The 14,663-nt window shown below is 46.8% G+C and overlaps 1 protein-coding gene across 6 annotated transcripts in view; it reads left to right on the top strand.

The window, feature by feature from the left end:
- mapkbp1 (mitogen-activated protein kinase binding protein 1) overlaps window positions 1–14,663 on the top strand; it is a 51,753-nt gene that overhangs the window by 3,186 nt on the left and 33,904 nt on the right. For 5 of the 6 annotated variants that reach the window (XM_031580279.2, XM_031580280.2, XM_031580281.2 and 2 more), the window contains one exon: window positions 2,844–2,935. In XM_031580279.2, the coding sequence (XP_031436139.1) occupies window positions 2,844–2,935 (92 nt within the window). Of the gene's footprint in view, window positions 1–1,166; window positions 1,672–2,843; window positions 2,936–14,663 lie in introns of those variants that run through there. The other variant, XM_031580282.2, reaches the window with a different exon arrangement.

The following is a 14,663-nucleotide window of genomic DNA, read 5'->3' as shown; positions in this document are numbered from 1 at the left end:
ATCCTTATCAACCAATAGTGTTCCTGTGACTTTCTTTGTCATGGTTATGTGATTAAAGTGAAAATGAGGTACAAAATGTGAGACGGTAATTTTAGCCATTATCAAAATGTGTCTTTCACATCCTACACACCAGCGCTATTGATGGGAGAGTGTAGGCTAATGTTTTATTTTCGAATATCAGAACACGTATAAATATAACACCTGTTTATCTGACTAATTTAGATGCACAGCATGAGGGCCCTTCTTTCAACAAGATATGATGTATTCTGGGTTTTTAAAGCGTGATGATATATCAACGGCTTTTATTAAATGATGCCTTGATCTTGGCAACAAAAATAGCCTGGATGTGTGTACAACTACCCCAGACAAAGACTCCCCTTTAGAGTCAGTCACCAGACAAAGGAGGATGAGCTTGAATGTGAATACGTATAGATCTGCCCACAAGACCACCCCAGGGCTGCTATGATATAGGCTGGAGACTGTGTCAGGAGCAGCCTTTATCTCAGCTACACAATGTGTTCTGTCTGATTTCTGTATGTTATGTGTTTGGGGTGTGTGTGTGTGTGTGTTGTTCTCGGGCATCAGGCTAAATGTGTATGCCTTCAAGCAACCCCTTTGCATCAAAACAAACCATGAAAGTCTTGGTGCACCTGGGAATCACCTGAAAATGATGTGCTCTTGTGTTGACGGTTGGGCTTCAAACAGTAGGCATTGCTTTCTAGCAGATGGAAAGAGTCAGTAGTGATGTCATTGATGCTTTGTTCAGGTCTTTTCATCTTTATACCAAATTTTTTATCTGTTTCTTTGCTTGTAACAGTACAACATCATGAGGCAAAGTGTACACATAATGTCTTTTTCAGGTCCACTGTTCCTCTGTCTCAGGCTACCTGCTATAGGCGTTTTTTAAGTAGGTCTTTGAAGTTCCCTTGGTGTTGCACACGCAGCTGGACCCACTGGCAGTGTGGCGTCTGTGCATTAGTCTGAACTCTTGTCTGGTGAAATTGAGGACAACATCTGCAGTGGGCTTCTTTGATTTATAACAGGCATGCTAGCAAGGTTATTACCATGTGGCGTTGTTACAACACCACCAGATATCACCTTGAGCCCATGACGGGCACTGAAAGACGGTGTGTGTGTGTGTGGGGTGAAGGACATGAAAAAACCTGCTGGTGAAAACACAAAATACAGGCTGCTGGTCTAAGCAGTGCACATTTTGTCAGAAGTCAGAAGTTGTCATGTGATGAGGCTCCATCAGTAAATACAGTCAGAGCAGAGCTGACATGCTCATTTGACAGAGAGAATGACAGGGATCGACAGTGTTCTCTCCAGGTGTTAGCTCTCTCTTTCTCTCTCTCTCTCCTCTCTCTCTCTCTCTCTCTCTCTCTCTTTTTCTCTCTCTCACTCACTCTCCACTCTGTATGTGTGAGTATGTGCATTCTTTTGTGAGAACAATGCATCATACTTTTTAAATGGATGATGGATTTGACCCAGCTAGATCAGTCTGTTGACATGGCGACATGAAGTGTCCAGTCAGCTACCCCTACCCCTGGACACAGCTGGACACGGGGAGGACTTCCCGAGGAAGGGGGAAAGCGCTGTGAGCCGAGTTAGATTGGGCTTTTTGAGAAAATGCTGAAGCCGAGGAGAGTTTTTAAGCCCAGAGGACCCACTGTAAGTGCTGATGTAGGCTAGCGTTACTCGCTCTCTATCTACACTAAAGGTTGTTTATGCCGTGCTGGTGAAACACCCAGCTGACAGTGCTTATGATTGATGATCCTAATTTAGCAGTTCTTTTCTGTGCTTTTAGCCTACATTTATTTTCTCATAAATAGAAACTTCAGCCTTTGACTATGGTTTGGATGCAAGCTTTACATTATCTGTGAAGTGTACATTTGCATTTGTATTTAGCAGACAGTTAAGTAACTTACCACGTGCGGAAGATGTATGTTTTATCTGTGTGTTTGTGTTCCATGGGCATTAACTCCATGATGTTGGTATGGCTCTTATAAGAACCTTGATCTAGCAGTTGAGCTAGACAATAGTTTATTTGAAAAGTTGATGGAGAAGATATTTACATGTTGTTATCTTTGTTATTGTAACGTTTCTTTTTCATTGTGTGTACTACAGTGACACATTTTGAATTTAAATGTCTTTGGACATTTAAACTGTCCAAGGTCAGCCCGGTTTCTAATAAGTGTAATTCCAGCTGAATTGACTAAATCTCCAGCATGTTGCTCCTGATCATGTTTACTGTACAGCAGCTAAAGTAGAACCACTGCTCCCAGCCAGATACATTAAAGAGTGACACAGGGCCTAGTTGGCAACACAGCTGGCAAAGCAGAATTACTCAATGACAACTTCCGACCTGTCAAACACTCAATATTAATCAGAAAGGAACAAAGGAAGTGTGACCTAGTTTCCCTGATCAGTACGTTACCACAGTTTAGTACAAACCCTCTTATGTGGCAGCATTGTTATGTATGCTTATTGTTTCCAACTGCACTTTTTCCTCATACATATTGAGAATGCGCTTTGACTCCTTCCTGTTAAGGTTTCTGCTAAGGTTTGTTAATGTCTCGGCAGATTGTCTCAACTGTGAACAGGACTGTTATCACATTCCTCTATAATCTTGCTTTGTGTTTGTTGAGTCTCTGACTTGCTTGCCAAACATGTAAACACCATCACAACAAAACAAACCAGCTATCTACTTCAGGCCAATGCTATTCTCATGACAACTGGTGTCATATTGTCCTCCTGGTTTTGTCCACTGTTTGTTATAATAGCGGCGTAATACGATAATATGGTGTCCATGTCAACTCGGTTCTTTATTGCTGTTTTTGCAGGTGACGCTTGAGAAGGTCTTGGGGATCACCACATTAGGAAACCGTGCGTTGGCCAGTGACCCGCGCTCCGGCCTGGTGGCCTACCCTGCAGGGTGAGTGTGAAGACAGAAGCACTAACTAACACTTCACAGAAAACACCACAAGGAAAACGTCAAACAATAGGACCACTAAAGCTCTGGAGGAGATAAAAAAAAAAACTGTATTTCCGTTGGGGGTCGGGTGGGGGGCAGATATATGCTTCACGTGATGCCTTGCGGGTTCTCTCTTTACTTGTGTCCACTTGGAACAAATGTGATAATGGATTTGGCCTGCTCCTTGGACAGGCTTGGAGGCTTCAAAGAGGCACTCGAATCAGCGGAGTGATTCGCTAGTTGCAGAGACCATGGTGGTGTTACGCTACTTGGTAACAGTTCAGTGTTTGTAAACAGAATTTTGCCTCCAGATTTCACAGAAATGTGCTGAAGCTGCATTTATGGTTGAGACAGAACCATTGTTGTTGTGAAGCGTAGTGCAGTGTCACTGCACAGTCTTGTTGTGAGCTGTGGCCGTATGCTTATTTTTGCACACACTGTTCCCTGACAGCTTTATATACAGTGTTCATTCTTTTGCCTTGCGACATTATTTTCCATTTTCCACTGTTAGACTTGTAATACGTTCAAACTCAAGCAAGACGGAACACAAAAGCACTGTAGTCCACGGCTCTACTCCCTCCTCTCCGATTTTCAAAGCGTGCTGCAGGCTGGGGTGTCCCTGGTGAAAGGCCGCTGAAGGAAAAAGATGTGAATAAAAATGACAAAGGGAATTCTGAATGAACCTCAGCACTAGTCTGGAGACAGCCAGATGATTTAACTGGGCCCAGGGACTCCGGCTAGCATGGAGGCAAGAACGGAAACTTGTCTCTCAGCACTCTCAGCTCTGTGTGTGTCTGTGTCTGTGTGTGTGTGTGTGTGTGTGCATGTGACTGCGTGTGTGCATGCGTGTGTGTGTGTGTGCGCACGAGTGTGTGTGTGTGTATTTACCCTTCAAGGGGAAGCCATGTGGCCTGCTGGAAGGAAATGCTGTCTCAGGCAAGAGAGGTTTAAAGCTCTGAGGTGGACAGCCTGAGTCCCTCATGAGCTCAGCTGCGGTCACGTGGGGGAGGAGATGAGTCTGCGTCCAGACTCGTCCTCAGAGCTCCAGGATTAATCCGGTGACTGGAGAATTCTCGTCCAGCGCCAGAGTTCAGCCATTGTTAACAGTCTCTAGTGCTAGCACTTGCATATTGGCTTTTACAGAAGCAATTCATCAACTTGTCAATTAATTGAGCAATTGAAGTTGATAAATTGGTCAGCAAATAATCACCAGATCCTAAGAAGCTGAAACCTAATCAGTAGTGTTCAGATGCTACGGCAAGAACTCGTGCTGGGACCTACCGTGTGCCAGGTACTCACAGTGCCCTAAGTCATTGGCATTGGATGTAATCCATGCACAGGCCCACAGAAGTCCCACAGAACCGACCAGACAATGGGTTGTGTGGAATGTCTTTGCCGTAGGAGTCTGAACTATTTGAAGAATGTATGGTATCCATTGTAAACCTCCTGTGCTGTACTATAACACAGACTACATTTGACCCTTATTGTAGATGCAGTGACCATTTTGTTAGACTACTTTCTTGTCCCTCCTAATACAGTAATTTAATTGTGTAACCTAAACAGGAGTTCCCTTTTAAGGCAGTTGAACTGGGAGTACTCTGTGTCCATATTGAAGATTTAATCACTGGTAACTTGTTTATCTCTGACTCTGTCCGCCCATGTCCAAGTCCACTGCTTTTAATAAGTTGTTTTCTAACCCCGCAAATGTCAGAGGGGGGCCTTGGGTCATAGCAGCCCATGAACTCTGGCTCTAGACTCTAGACTAAATAGTGTCTTTCTTTAGGTTAGATGACTGAATACTATTTTGAATTATGCTTTTACTGAAACTAGGACCTTTAATTCTCCATGGACCTGAATGTGTCCTACAGGTTTAGCTAGTTCTCAAAAATGTTTCGTGTCATTTCCTTTCACTTTGCTTTGCTAACCAGACGAGTCGTAGTGAGATTGTTCTCATACCAGTGCGAGAAAACAGCGTTGACTTGTCAGTATGTGTGGTGGGGGAGAGAGACACAGCCCCACTCTGTCACATGGGGCTGCTGCTTAATCCCATTAACTAGTTAGGCTTTGGTGCTCAGCTCGTGTGAAAAACAGTCCTCTCTCCTCTCCGGCCACTCGGCGTCTTGTGAGTTCACAGTCTGCAGGGTTTTGAAGCGCGCCCCTTTACATCAAAGGAGAGTTAGGTTACAGTAATGCGCTCGAGAGCACCTGACTTCGAGAACAGATCCGTGCCAGAGCAGGGCCGTAACTGGGCCAGATCCCTTGCAGAAACGGCTGCTGTCTAGGAATAAATAATAACACAAGGCCCATCTGGCCTGAGCCTGCCAAAGCAGAGTTGATCAATTTCAACGACTTCCAGTGTCTCAGTTGAGCAGATCAGAGGCAGTGGTTAGTGGTCAGCGGCGATGCGCTGTGCTGTGCTGTGCTGTGGTGTTGAGTTAAGAGTCAGACCCCTGAGAGTCTTCGGTCTGGGCCTCACCAGACTCAGCCATGTGGCTTTCATCTCCGCTCGCAGTGGAATTGAAAAGATCTATTGGCTTGGGAGAACGTCCACCTGGTTTTCTAAGCTCTTTTGGTTCATGATTGAAGGACTATCCCCACAGCCTGCACACACACACACACACACACACACACACAAACAGAGTCTCACATCTGCGTGTGCACATGTCAGCATTATGATTTGATTGTTAGGGCTGTGTGGTGTGGTGTGTGTGTGTGTGTGTGTGTGTGTGTGTGTGTGTGTGTGTGTGTGTGTTTGTGTGTATCCATCGTCCAAGCGGAGTAGTTAAGCTGATTTTGCTTAAAGTTGCTGCGGTGGCTTTCAGTCTGAGGTTCAGGTGAGCATACAGGGAGACTGATTGGTGGTGGGCTGTTGCCATTTATTTTTACAATTTAGGCTGCAGCTTAAGATTTTCTATCCCACCCCCCACCCCCCCACACACACACACACACCCCTTCAGTGCACAGTCAGCAGCTCATGAATTTACTCAGGGACTCACAGTTGCTATCTGGCTGTTTCTGAGCTCTGCTCTGAACAGTGTGTCTGTGTGTGCATGTGTGTGTGTGTGTGTGTCTTACTGTAGGAGAGAACTGTGTGCGTGTGTGTGTGTGTAAAGGGTCAATCAGAGAACTCTTGCAGCTGTCGAAGAAGAAACTGGCCTCTGGGGTATTGGCTTGGAGTATTGGGTAATAGGATTCTGGAGTGCGCCGATTCCATTACAGAGCCTGCGTGGCTTTGTTGAGGTTGCGAAAGCAATTGACTTGGAAAAGGCAACAGAGACCCTGAGCCCACTGCCACACAAATTCACGGCCATAGTCAAATTTCTCTGTGTCTTTTTCCAGTTCTTGGATGTGCTGCACTGAAGTGAACTGTTTAAGTGTCAAACACCCTGGTCCAAGTCTGACGGAAGGTTCTGGTGGTTTTCAGCCATTGGTTTTACACACACATTATCTCATTATTATTATGTCTGGCTCCATGTGAATGTCAAAACTAAGATAGATTTTAGTGTCCCCTAGAGTGTGTGAGGTAATACGCGGTGAATGAGGCCACACTGGATTGCGCTGGTTTATTAATTAGAGATGAACTCACTAATGGGCTGTCCATGTTTCCTAGTGGCTCCCAAATGGAAAGCACAAGGCACGTTCGGTACAGTTCAAGGTCTGTGGCAGCTTTATTAGTCAGGCTCCAAGGAATCACTGTTGCTTTTTTTTGCTTACTCTAACTCCTCTACAGATCCTCGTCATATTTTATAACAATATAAGGGTGTTTATTTGTAGTTTTACAGGCTTTGTCCTGTTGTGATTTGCAGCTGAAATAATAAAAGATGACAGGAAAAATATGAAGTGTTGATTCAATAAAACCGAAGTCCAGAAACCCCTCAATATTTCCTAACGGTGTTTTTAGCTGCTTGACCGTGGGGGAATTGTGCAGCGATGTCCTTATTAGGCACGGTCCTCGTGCGGTACATACTTGTATCATGCATGCTTTGTGTGCACATGTGAGAGTGTGTTCATGTTTGTGTGAGGGTGTGCGTCATCCTTCATCCACCCGCTGAGACAGGAAGAACCAGAAAACCCAGCCTGTCTGAAGGAAGAAAATGTAAATAATGAGCACTTGTTGTTATTTGGCAGCCACATTTTGCCTGCCCTGTAGGTAAAGAGCCAAATCTAAAGCTATCTCCTTATCAAATGACTGCAAGTTGTCTCACTCCACGTTGGCCTCTTCGACTATTCACTCACTCCATGATGTTGGCTGATTTAATGTGCTTGTTTATTTGATGTTTGTCTCCTTTCTCTCTGAGTCACTCAGAGATGTTGATGGATTCCTGGAGGATAATTCAGCCATTGTCTTTCCTGTGAGGCTCATTTCTTCTTCTCTCCCCCTTCCTCCCGTGCGTTTGCGCCGGGATGTTATTGAACTGCCAGAGGATGAGTTTTTCTATTATGAATGAGCTTCAGTGATGAGGCTGAATGTGAAGTGCGTGCCAGGCAGCCAGCATAAATGGCCCACTGTATTAATCAAACATGCATGAAAATGTGTGTCAGGGTCCCTCCTCTCTCTCTTTCTCTCCCGTTCTCTCTCTCTTTCTCTCTCTCTCTCTCTCTCTAACTCATTCACTCTCTCTCTTTTCCCCCTCTCCTCTCTCCCCTCCTCTCTTTTTCTCCATCTCTTTATTTTGCTCTCTCTCTCTCTCTCTCTCTCTCTCTCTCTCTCTCTCTCTCCCCCCTCTCTCTCCCCAGGAAAGCACTGCAGTAAAGTGGGTCAGTAGCACTACGTGCGGAGAGAGCATGGCTGAGGACAGAGAGAGTGTGGCTCGGCAAGGAGAGGGTGCCTCACTGCAGCTATGGCGAGAGACAGAAAGGACGTGAAAGAATGAAAGAGGGAGGGAGAGAGAGAGGAAGGTGACTGTGGGCACGTGTGTGTATGCAGTATACATGTATGTGTGTGTGTGTGAGGGAGAGAGAGACAGAGAGAGAGAAGGTGTGCGTGGGTGTCCGAGACCGAGACACATTGAGGGGGGGGGGGGGGGGGGGGAGGGAGGGAGGGAGGGAGGGAGGGAGGGAGGGAAGAAAGGAAGGAACAAGGGAATGCCTTCTGCAGTGAGTGGACGCATTTAAAAAAAAAAAAAAAAGTGCTTTGGGGGGTGGTCTGCCGCTTTGCTGCATTGCAGCATTCGGGGGTCCCAGCAGAATCACCATCACCACCACCACCACGTACCACCCCTCAGCTCAGCAGCCTCCACCACGCCAGTCACCTGCACCTTACCTGTGCAGACTGCCTGGCCCCTGGGAGACCCTCACACAGGGCAATCTCACTGCTCCTCACCCTCAGCCTGAGTGCTGTTCTAATGGTGGCCCATCGTGTAGGAATACACAGTGTAAACGGACTGAGGTGACCTTGCCGTGCCCTCGTTAAGGGAGGCATATTTCAAACGATGTTACGCAAGCTTTCCCCCGCTGCCTTATGCAACAATCGCACTTATTTACGCCAAAGGTGCCTAATGCCTTGAATAAGATGTTTACCTCACAGTGGACAGGGCTGGCTTTGAGAGTGCACTTCAAACGTCGGCACATCCGAAGGCACCGCTCTAGAATGAGGGAGTGGGAGGAGGAGGTTGTCTAGTAATATCAGCCTAAGCTGAACTACCTCTGGTTCCATTTTCTTAACCGCTCCTATGCTATAATGGTAGTGCTGAATTGTTATAGGTTGTTTTTGCCAGTTAAACCGGGATCCAATTATACTGTGTTCCGGCGTAGCTAAAAAACATTCCCTCCAATTTCCTGCGGCATTAACCAGTAGATGTGCAAGGGGATTGAGGCTTTAGGGGATAGACCCTTTGCCTCTTGGCTGGTGGGCAAGGGTTTTGACTCCCTTAGATGTGTGTGTGTGTGTGTGTGTGTGTGTGTGTGTGTGGTTGTGTGTGTGTGTGTGTGTGTGTGTGTGTGTGTGTGTGTATGATCTGCAAGGGGTTTGAGGCTTTAGGGGATCGACCCTTTGCCTCTTGGCTGGTGGGTGGATCTGGCAAGTGTTTGGACTGCCAGAGGCATGCAGACAGAATCCCTCAGATATGTGTGTGTGTGTCTGTGTGTGTCTGTGTGTGTGTGTGTGTGTGTGTGTGTGTGTGTGTGTGTGTGTGTGTGTGTGTGTGTGTGTGCACATTTGTGCACAGGGCAGGGGCGGGGGCTGGGGCGGTGGTTACGAGGCTGAGAAGCGCCATCAGGTTCTGCTGAGTTCCACAGGGTTACCCCTGGCCGAGCGAGGTCAGTGCGGTTCCGCTGATGTGGGATCACCGGAGACCAGGCCTCTGAGGAGCCAGACCGGGGCAGGAGGGAATCCGATATCTGATATCCCTCCCCACAGCTTCTTCCACGGGTGGCAGCCTGACCACCTGTCTGTTTCGGCCTGATCCCGCGCTCACCAGATGGGCTGCGGCAGCCATCAGGCCACTCCCCCCCCCTCCGTGGATGCATCTGCTCTGCTTTCACGCCGCCGCCTCGTCTTTTGTTCCCCAGGTCCATTTCCTGTGGTATTAGGGCAGATCAATCCCAAAATGATGCCGCCATGTTGACTGCCACCCTGTATTTTTAAAAGCAACAGCAGGGAGATCAGTAGGAACTCCTCTCGACATGAGACTGGGGCACTTTTCTCTTTCTGCCTTCCTGCTTTTCTTTCTTTTTGTGTTCCATCCATCCATTTCTTTTCTTTTCTTTCTCCCTCTGTCTGTCTCTTTATGTCCTGCAGTCATCTTAGTGGTTGGACCCTCTGGGTCTGTGGCACGGATGGGGAAACTTCTGATCCGCTGCGTTGTCAGAGCATTATTGTTTTCTGTGGTGTTTGTTCATTCGCACCGCATGCAAGATGGCTAGGTGTGTGAATCCTCCCTCCAGCACAGAAACGGAGCATGCTGTTAAATAATACAGAGATCTCAAGCAGGAATATTCTAGTCTAGTCCTTGATCTTCCTCCTAAAATGCCTTGGTGGGAGATGAGATTCTTCTTGTTTCCAGGTAACCAGACTTTGTGTGTGTGCGTGTGTTGTGTTTTTTGTTCCCCATGTGTGAGTGTGTCGGCTGTAGCAGACCGTTTTGGCGCTTAAGTGTTTGACTCAACATGGAGCTGCAGCCTCAGCTGGTGAGGAGGCCAGACCGCATTGGGTTTACTCTGAGTGAAGGACACAGGGTGTGGTTCCTAGCACCGATGTGGCTGTTACTGTTTAGAGTGTGGAGAAGGCAGCACACACACACACACACACACACACACACACACACACACACTGTTACTGTTTAGAGTGTGGAGAAGGCAGCCAGCACACACACAGACACACACACACACACACACTGTTACTGTTTAGAGTGTGGAGAAGGCAGCACACACACACACACACACACACACACACACTGTTACTGTTTAGAGTGTGGAGAAGGCAGCCAGCACACACACACACACACACACACACACACACGGCAGCCAGCATCAGGGTTTTGGCAGCCTCGTGGAGCATGGAGCAGACATCACTCCGTACATTCCCTGGCTGGAGTTTGTAGGTGGGGTGCATGCTCACGCACACACACACACAGACACACACACAGACACACACACACACACACACACACACACACACACACACACACACACACACACACAATCGTAGCACATGTTGAACCACAATATTTATTGAAGAGGTGTTGGTGTGAACATGTACTTTAGGTTTACATAGCTGTGCCAGTGATGTTACTCAGCTGAGCTGAGCGAGGCAGTCCGATTTTTTGACCTTCAAGCTAGTTGTTACCAAAAATGACTCATGTATTTACTCCTAAAAACAACAGCTGCAATCGCCGTTTCCTGGAGGCTGTTTGAGCACATCTGCATGGCCTTTCATGCTCTGTAAGAATGCCAGGGTGCTGAAGCCTTATCTTCAGAGATACTCTGTGCGTCCACTTTGACCTGCGCTGTCCAAATAATTGACGGCTGCAGGACATCTGCAGGGAAGAAACGAGAAACCATTACATCAGAAGAATGCAGAATGAATTTGAGTCTTGAGTCCATGACTTCTGCACAGTAGGTCTGTTTGTACAGGCAGCCCCGAGGAGCCTGTTTCTTTTTTACTGCTAAGTTATAAAAACAAGTGTATCTGAGCGTGTATTTATGTATAAATATATATATGTGTGTGTGTGTGTGTGTGTGTGTGTAGAGGGAGAGGAAGAGAGGGAGGGAGGGAGGGAGGGAGAGAGAGAGAGAGAGAGAGAGAGAGAGAGAGAGAGAGAGAGATTGTCTAACTAGAGTCTGAGCCTGGACCCTCAGCCATGCCCCTCATTTGTGCGGCGCAGTCAACAGTTTGCCACGCTTGACTGGAGCTCTGTAGCGTTAGCGTAGCGCTCCTCTTCCATCCACTGAATCAGCGCGGTTGGCAGAGGGCCGCCATTGTCCCAGCTCAGCCTGATAATAATCTGTCCACTATAGAGGGGTGAGAGGCCCAAGACCGGCCTAGATCCCCTGGAGCTGCACTGTGGCCTATAAAGACCACGAGGGAGGAGACATGAATTGAGGCTAGCATATGTACAGTGCAGTGCTTACTGTACTTCTAAATGTGGTATTTTTTCCTGTTAAAAAAAAAAAAAGAAATGTTCTGTGTAGTGAACTTGCTGAGGTGTTTTATTTAATTTCTGTCACAGAGTGCAAAAACTTGGCACACAATTCAGGTCGTAAAAATGCAAATGTCATGCAGTTTTAATTGAAATAGGCAAATATTTATCCATGTAAGATTTGCATACGCTTATGTAGCAGACAGTTTTGTCCAAAGTCAATTAGCCCACAATTCATCTGTGTTTGAGCTCCCCATGGGAAATGAAACTAGGATTATGATTTACGCCCTCTTCCGTCTTTCTATAGGATTTAAATGAAGAACTGATTATTTCTTAACTTGTCTTTACCTCTGGTAGGGTGGGTTTAACTTCCCACTAATGATCACCTTTCCCTCCCTAGTAATGTCTCACACAGGGAGACCACTGCTTTGAGCAAACACAGACCTATAAAGAAAGGGTTGTGTATTTTGCAAGTAAACAGACTAATTGTTTGGAGTGCACACATCACACCCAGGACAGTAAACACACAGGGGGTGTGTGTGTACTTGCACAATGTTTGTGTTGTTGTGTGAGACATAATAGGCTCTTTATTAATATTTGGATGCTGTGGTGTAATCAGTATTGGTCAATTCAAATACATTAATCGTGTGTGTGTGTGTGTGTGTGTGTGTGTGTGTGTGTGTGTGTGTGTGTGTGTGTGTGTGTGTGTGTGTGTGTGCTAAGAGGTGCTTTCAGATGACCAAGGATCAGAATAAATAAGTATTGTAAGGACCATAGAATTGGATTGTTTCTGTAGCATGTACATTCTGTCCTAGCTTCCCACTGTAAGTAGGTCAGCTTATGCTACCATAGAAGTAATGAATGCACATCATCTGTGCACTTTGGGCTTAAGACAGAATACAGGTTACACATACTGGGTTCAATGGTTTCAACACAGAACTCGCATGCATTATATTCAGAGGATTGACCTACATGAATGTCCATATGTCTGCTCTCATTTACAATTATAGGAAGACGTCTACAATGATGACAACAGAAGGAACAAAAATAAATAGACGTAGCTAGATGTACACATATGTTCATTGGAGCCATCTTTCCTTATGGGCATGTTTCCTTGTACAGTATCTCTATAGTCTACTGTGGTGTGGCTGAGCACAGGCTTCATTTATGCATCTAAGTCTGAAAATGCCCTGTGGCAATACTTCAGCCCCCCTCTTCAAGGAGACATCTTTCTTCAGACTCTCCTGGGGAGAGAGAGAGAGAGAGAGAGAGAGCATTTCAGATCAACCCAGGAGGAAAAAGGAAAGGGAACCCCCCCCCCCTTTTTTCCTCTCTCTCTCTGGAGTGATGTCTGCTCAAGATTCAGATCCTGACATAGATGTTATAACTTCACAACTGAAGGAGGTTGGGGAGGGGGGGTGGGGGCGTTCTTTAAGTCTTCTCATTTTCAAACACCCCCCGCAGCCAGACTGGAGGCAGGGTATCTCGGTGCGTCTGTTTTGAAAGGAGGAATTTTATCGATAATCTTTCTGGGCTCGGTAGAGTTCGCTGCCTACTGCACCGATTCCTCTCCCGCCGGGGTGAAAGAACAGTTCGCTCAATAAAAGCTCCAAACAGACCAGGGCTAGCGGTCCACCAGCTGCGCCCCCGCACTGCATTTACCCTGCATGGGGCAACTGATGTGAGCTGGAGGAGATGTATGGCTGGGCATATTTGCCTTCCTGTCTTTCATTCAGTCTTTGTTTCTTTCTGTCGTTCTTTGTTTCATCCTCTTTATGTCTTTGTCTTTCTTTCTTTCTTTCTTTCTTTCTTTCTTAGTGATTGTGGTTTGTATATTTTTCTTTGTTTCGCACATTGTGTTCTGTGTAGACATACTGGAACGCTGTGTTAGAATGTGTGAGAACATTCCAGACACACACACACACACACACACACACACACACACACACACACACACACACACACACACACACACACACACACACACACACAGGCACACACAATCCTGTACCTCAGAAGAGGTGTGATCATTAATTTGGCGCCCTTAGAGCCGCATCCATGCCGTCCTCCTCCTCCTCTTCCTCCTCCTCCCATTGATCTGGGTCCTGCCAATCCTCTCAGCGGCCTCTATAAATACCTGCCACTACTCAAGCCAATCATGGCATTACGGCCTGTCAATGGACCCGGCCCTGCTCTTCCCCATTATTTTCCCAGGTTGACCTCGGGTCATCCGCCTCCTACGTCTCCGTAACATCGAAGCGGCAGGACGGGTCTGGATTTGCAGTTCTGGGCTCGCTGAGTAATGTCTTATTGATATGCGAGAACCCAGTTCTTCTTCTCCCCCCTTGGGGCCACAGCTTTGATGCGGTCAGGCTCGTGAAACATGACACAGAGGCAGCATCAGGGTTGATTCAGAGAGAGGCCGCCTCTTTCTCTGCTGCTTGTGGGCATGGAGATGGAACAGCGTTGCATTGTGGGCTTTTTTACGAAGCTCCCGGGGGCCTGGGATTGGGCCCCAGATGGATGTGGAAGTGACACCGTAAAGTGTGAGCTGAAGGCTACAGAGCTTTGTCTCGCCATGTTTACTGAGAAACCCCAAAGATGGCCCTTAGCCAGCAGCCGAGGACTACATTAGTATAGCTAAGGCCCATGAAGTCTGAGTGGTGTGTGGGTGTGTTTGTGTGGGTGTGTTTGTGTGGGTGGGTGTCTACAAGACTCTCTGTCTCCCTGGCTATTTCTTTCATAGCCTTTGTTTGTGTGTTAAAGGGTGAGTGCATTTGAATTTGGTGAGTTTGAAGGAACTACAGCTTGCATCTTTTTGATCTTCCTCTCAATCTGCACCCCTACTTACATCTCATCCACACACACACACACACACACACACACACACACACACACACACACACAGCCGACCTTCACCTGTCAACAGGAGCTATTTTCTGAGCGAAGCTGAGATCCAATGCTTGTAGTGAAAGAGAAACATTGAAGGTATCTCAGAGTTCTTCCCCCTCCTCTGTGAGTGCAGGCTGTGTCATTATGTTTTCTCCACAAACTCAGATGACTCTCTAAAAGCTAGATGTGAATGAAACAACATCTCCATCAACATCAAA

The sequence above is a fragment of the Clupea harengus genome, chromosome 14 (genome assembly GCF_900700415.2).
Source record: "Clupea harengus chromosome 14, Ch_v2.0.2, whole genome shotgun sequence".
NCBI lineage: Eukaryota > Metazoa > Chordata > Actinopteri > Clupeiformes > Clupeidae > Clupea > Clupea harengus.
This window is presented reverse-complemented; position numbering and strand designations above follow the sequence as displayed.